A 6,000-nucleotide genomic window follows, 5' to 3' on the forward strand; every position below is an offset into this window, starting at 1 on the left:
ATATATCATGGGGCGCTATTCACCATTGCAGCATACGCTTGGTGGTGATAATTTTCGGATGTTATTGGTTATATATATTTAACAATACCAAATGCTATAATCATTTATGCTTCAATTCAAATTTTAACATGTATATTTTCTCACTTTTTTTTTCATTTTAATTTTATCTTGATAAATATATAGTAAAATTAAATGTTTCTAATTTATTATACTCATAATTAATATATATTATAATTAATTTATGTGTTTGATCAGATAATTATATGTCATAGTCGATGGATTTAAATTTGAAGAACAGATTTGAGAAATTATCTTAATTTATTTGATGATTTTTTTAATATTTATTAGTGTTATTTTTATTTGTTTAGACCGAGTCAACTTGTTTAATACAAAGATAAAAACTATATGGAGACCGAGTGAAATGGCCGAGTCATCCGATTCTTTCATGCGGTTCGACCAATGACTCAGTGGTTCGACCAATGACCCAGTGACCCACTACCCTCACCGAGTCGATGACCGGTCCGGTTTTTAAAACTATGTTTTCAAGGTCAAAGACAGTTGCTCGTTACATGTGCTACACTCTTGTACTAAGAAATAAAAAAAATATTAAGTAAAAAAGTGGAAGTCGCACATCGGATGGATCAGACATATTAGTAGTGTTTATATAGCAGGGGTGTACATCTAAAGGGGTGCATAATTATGTAAATGAAATAAACACTAAGGGAAATATATATATATATATATATATATATATATATATATATATATATTATTTGGAAATGTTAAATTAAATAATTAATTTAATCATTATTATAAAGTGTTTTCAGATTCATTGAGTATCTTGTCTAGAATATAGACCAAATACATCATTTATACAATCAATCAAAAAAGTTAAATATTTCTTGTAAATAGGACTGGATGGAGTATTAAATTGGTCTATGTCTTTGTAGACCAATTTTAAATTGTCCATGATTTTATTAATACTAGCGAAAAGACGGGTACTCACGTGCCCGTCTTTTTGCTCTTTTTATTGCGCTAACGTTTGAAAATTATGAACGACGTTTATTTTATGAAATTTTGATTTTGATTAAAACTAAGAATATAAATGTTTGTTACTTTTAAGTTATAACAAATCAAACTAACAACGATTACCTATTTCAATGACACCAACAAATATAACTTAAAAAATCTAATCTAAATTCTTTTTTTTAATGACACCAACAACAATCTTTAAAATAGAAAAAGATGTTGTTCAGGGTATAATTGGGATAATGAAAAAATAAGTATAGATACATTCATCTAGTTTGTTACACATTTTAAATGATAAAAGAAAACACTAGAAATTGTGTTTGTTACACTTTTATTTTAATATTTAAATTGATTCTTATCTATTTGTTAGATGTGTTATTTGTAATGAAAATTGAGAGCATTTTGGAAAAGAAAAATTCAACCCAAAAAAGATGAAAGAGGTGGTTTTCTTTATATATAGTATAAATTTCAAACTAGTCTCTGTAAGATTTTTTCAATTTACACACAAACACACACGTAGTGTTCCAACAATTATGTAAGCCTTTGGATGAATTAAACTAAAAGGGAGGAGAGGTGCAGATGGAGAGCAATGAAGAGATTGTCGGATAGGGTTAAAAATCCACACATTCGTTTTAGTAAATTTAAATTCAAACTACGAAATCAAAATGTGAACCGTTTGATCTTAATCCAACAGTTTTGATTTGTTGACCAATGAAATGCAGAAATTGAGTGATTGGAGTGAATTCAGATTCCTTAGAAGTTAGAACTATATTTGAGAATTGAGGGTCGAAGCATCTTGAAACATTTTTTCTAACATTATATAAGAAGGATAAACTACAATGGTGTGTTCATTCCGACAGATATTAATACAAAACAAGTTTACATCTTTTAGACATTATCAGCCAATGTCTGATCAGAAGACTTGACATTATCAAAGTCAGGAGATGTCTCTAATTTGCGTTTTCTTTCAGGATATAACACATAATGTTGGATGATGAAGAGGATGTCAAAGAATATAGACACCTGCAATGTTAAAGAATGTGATGATTGATTTAATCAGTGAAATCATTGTAAGAGAACAATAATATTTCATACAGTAAAAAAAATCATAAATGTCAAATAATGATACACTGTTACATACCAAGGATAGCAATAGTTTCCCTATGTTTCCATAGAAGTTCACCCAAGAACCTGAAAAACAAAGATGGAATTTTAAAATCACGTTTCTTCAAAGTATAAATTTAAAGAAGATAGATTATAGTTATAGATGATATTAGTGACCTTGATCAATGGATTGCATAGCCATTTGTGCATAGTTTGCTACCCCTCCAGAAAAGTCCAGTAGAATGTTCCAAATGCTCCATCCATCAGTACTTTTTCTCATGAAGTTCATCACCGCCTATTTTCACAACATAATTGGTTAAGATGGATGGCTAACTTCAGAACAAAAAATGGAACAATAAAATTTTTAAACTTTGTATGTTTTAATCAATAATGAGTTCGACAAAATCGTGGTGGTTCATCTGATTTTGTGATGCTTCAAAGTGTAGTATTTGCAAAATTTACATGTTCACGTAATTCTGCAAAACTCAATGTCAATCTAAACATGCGTTGCGTTCTAATACATGATTCATTGATGATAAGCTACGAAATACGGACACAAACACAATATTGACACTAACGCTGACATATAATAACTGATGATAATTCAAAAAACTAAGAAACGATTGAATGCAACTACATGTATCGATCTTGCATGTCTCAGAATCCAACAATGATACATGTCAGGCATCATTTCAACAAGCATTTGTATGAAATATGAACATAAGTATATAGAAATTAAAATGAAAATACACAAATTAAAATCGATACTAACCTGAGGAATATATTTTACGACCGTCATAGAAACTTGAATGATACTGCAAGTTGATCAATTTCAACAAAAGTCAGAAAATTCCAAAACAAAGCTTCCATAAACCATAATGCATCAAAATTCAAAAGTAGTAACAAATGAAAATAGATAACATACGTGAAGATTGAGAGAAGCCATAGCCAATGATGATTGTGCAATGCAATAAAGAAACACACAACTGCTGTTGTCCATGCAACAGTGACTATTCCACAAGCAATTTTAGATACTTTCTGGTTTCCACGCTGCATAAAAATAATCGAAAAATATTGTTACATTTAGAATAATATTAAATTCATGACAAAAATAATAATTAAGCTAAATGGTAAAGGAAAATTGTACTAACATCATAGATTGCAATTTGGAACAAAGACACTGCTGTTAGTAGTACTGCATGGACTGAGAATGCAACATCATTTGCTGCCACTGGTATCATCTGCAAAAGAAGAAAAAAAAATCAATATTTTTTATTTTTTTTAAACATGAACAAAAATAAGGGGTCAATTTCTGAAATGCATGATGGACCATAGCTAATGACATGTTTAACATAGAAGTATATCAATTATAAAATTCTATCATAAATTGAGCTCTACGTTATTTACATGAAAGTAACAAAAGAAAATTAATGTTATGTTGTGATGCACCTAAAAAGTCCTACATTGTTTGAGAATTGAGATTAAAAGTAGTTTATAAACAAAACACTTGCACTTTCTCGACCTATTGGGACACTTTAAAAAAAAACATAAAAAAGAGGTCTTTGAATATGACTTGAGGTCTTAAAATTGGTGTTGAAAGTGATTGTCCAAGCCACACACAAGTTCCTTTAGCCCTTTAACATGAACTAAAGACTACCTCAGATACAACAAAAAAGTCTCAATATTGCATAAATCATAGACAAAAATGTTCATGATGTGTATTTTTGCACATTTTCTTCCTATTATACCTTATTTTAATCCACCAATAAATTCATATTTTTTTGCACATCTTTCCAATAAATTTAATGTTATTTTTCCTCACAGTAACAAACAATTGTCGGTTATTATCTTTATTCTGCAACAAATTCCCTTTTTTTTTTGCGTGCGCTCCCTCATAACAAACAATTGTCTTTTATTTTTTTGAACATTCAGGAGTCTTTTATTTTTCTTCTCTCAAATCTATTCTTTTACTTTCCACTTGAAATTTTTAACAATTACTACTTATCTATTAACTCTTCTTGGAACCATTGTTTGTAACAAAATTTTGTTTAAATTTGAAGATAACAAAATACAAAATTTAGTTTTTCGAATTGATAGCATTAATTAATTTTATTGAAAAAACATAAGAGTAATTTACAAATGGTATACTTAAAATATCAAAAAGATAGTTAAATAGGAACGTAAAATTCCCCTAAAAAGACATTTAAAAAGGAAAAACACCTCCTCACACTATTAAATTTACTCTAATCATGTCAATACTATTTTAAAATATTAATTCCTTTTTTTCTTTTTGACTTTTAATTTTAAAATAATAATTTATTCCTCAAAAATTTTAAAATGATAATTTCATTATTATAAATTTAAAATAAAATATAATTACTAAGGTGTTTCACAAATAAAATATACTCTCTCCGATCTTATTTATAAGAAACAATTGATTTTTTTAGAGACATTGAATAATTTATGTATCTGTTTTGATTCTTGACTAGATAAATAAGTTATTTATTGTATCCAAAAAGTAATTTTAGGATCTCAGGGATAAGGCTAATGAGACAGAGTATTTTATTCATTCACTCCTTTTAATTAATCCCATCAAACGCCTACTTATTACGCTTCCTTCCTAACCGTAACACGTCATTTTCTTATTCTTTCTTTTCTCGTTGACTTTTGTGAAAGTGGAAATGGCCATATGATAGTTTAATGTTTTTACACTTTCTCTTTCTATCCGCACATCTTTTCGATAAGCACGAACCAGATCCGAGTTCATTCATATAATATAACAGTGCTATGTGAAGCACATGTACGGACAGGGACACCGGACACGATACGAACACTGATACGCTGATATAGTTAATAATTTAAAAAATCATATAATTTTGTGTAATTACAAGTGCCCGACATCGGAACACGCCTAATTTAACAAGTGTTTGTGCTTCATAGACAGTGCCAAATTACGAGTGTATACAAAAACTAGTCTCTTTTCACAAGATAATAAAAACTAATTCATCAATTTAACATGAATAATAAAGGACAATAAATATATTGAATTGAATGGTAATTGAAAAATTCACAAACCTCTTTCTGGCCGTATTTATCTCTATATTGTTGTTGAATTGTAGAGCTAAAGAACAAAGATGCATTGTATATAAGATATGATGTATGCTTTGTCAAATTCAGCAACACGAAATCAAAGTTCAAGCCAACCACACTAATCAAACACAAAAACAAAATTGATCAAAATATTATTGATAAAATAATAATATCATAAAAACAATGGTAAGGTATTGTTTTCTGGATTATTTATTACCTTTTCCTGCGAAAGTTTAAGATCACTTGAGGCCAAAAACTAATTGACCAACAAACAAAAGCAAACCACCCTAAAGCTTCATAAGAGACATGAAGTGGAACTGAATTCCAAGAAGACATGATCGATTTCTATGTTCAACTTTTTTTCTCTCACAAATAATGAACTTTTTTGGTATACTATGCATATATGTTGCCAATATATATAGCCAATCTTTTTAAAAACAAAAAAGTTTGTTTCTTTTGCTCAAAAAAAAAAAAGTAAAAAAGTTTGTTTCTTTTTCTATTTTTGCGGGTGGGGAGTTATGAATGAGGAATTGTATGTAGACAGGATTTGGGACAAAAGGAGTAAACTTTTTATTTTATACACATTCATCTTTACTATAATTGTAGTTGTGATATAATCACGCGTCACTCGTTAATATGGAGATTGGAATTGACACAAACTTGAGTCAATATACTTTTTTCAAGGTCAAAGATTGATTAAAAAAAATATTTTTTCAAGGTCAAAGACAATTACTCGTTACATGTACTACACTCTTGTACTAAGAAATAAAAATATCA

The 6,000-nt window shown here is 28.7% G+C and overlaps 1 protein-coding gene across 1 annotated transcript; it reads right to left on the reverse strand.

Moving 5' to 3' along the window:
* Nucleotides 1-1,823: 1,823 nt before the first annotated feature.
* Nucleotides 1,824-5,641, reverse strand: LOC146906133 (cystinosin homolog). The gene is made up of 8 exons (XM_085722617.1): nt 5,441-5,641; nt 5,209-5,341; nt 3,285-3,374; nt 3,059-3,183; nt 2,906-2,948; nt 2,311-2,428; nt 2,171-2,220; nt 1,824-2,052 (listed from the first exon to the last, which is right to left on the reverse strand). Exons 1-8 carry the CDS (start codon nt 5,557-5,559, stop codon nt 1,918-1,920), a joined length of 813 nt encoding a protein of 270 aa, XP_085578743.1. The 5' UTR covers nt 5,560-5,641; the 3' UTR covers nt 1,824-1,917.
* Nucleotides 5,642-6,000: the final 359 nt, after the last annotated feature.

This window comes from Medicago sativa, chromosome 7 (assembly GCF_051527215.1).
Source record: "Medicago sativa cultivar Bolivia chromosome 7, Bolivia_mono, whole genome shotgun sequence".
Taxonomy (NCBI): Eukaryota; Viridiplantae; Streptophyta; class Magnoliopsida; order Fabales; family Fabaceae; genus Medicago; species Medicago sativa.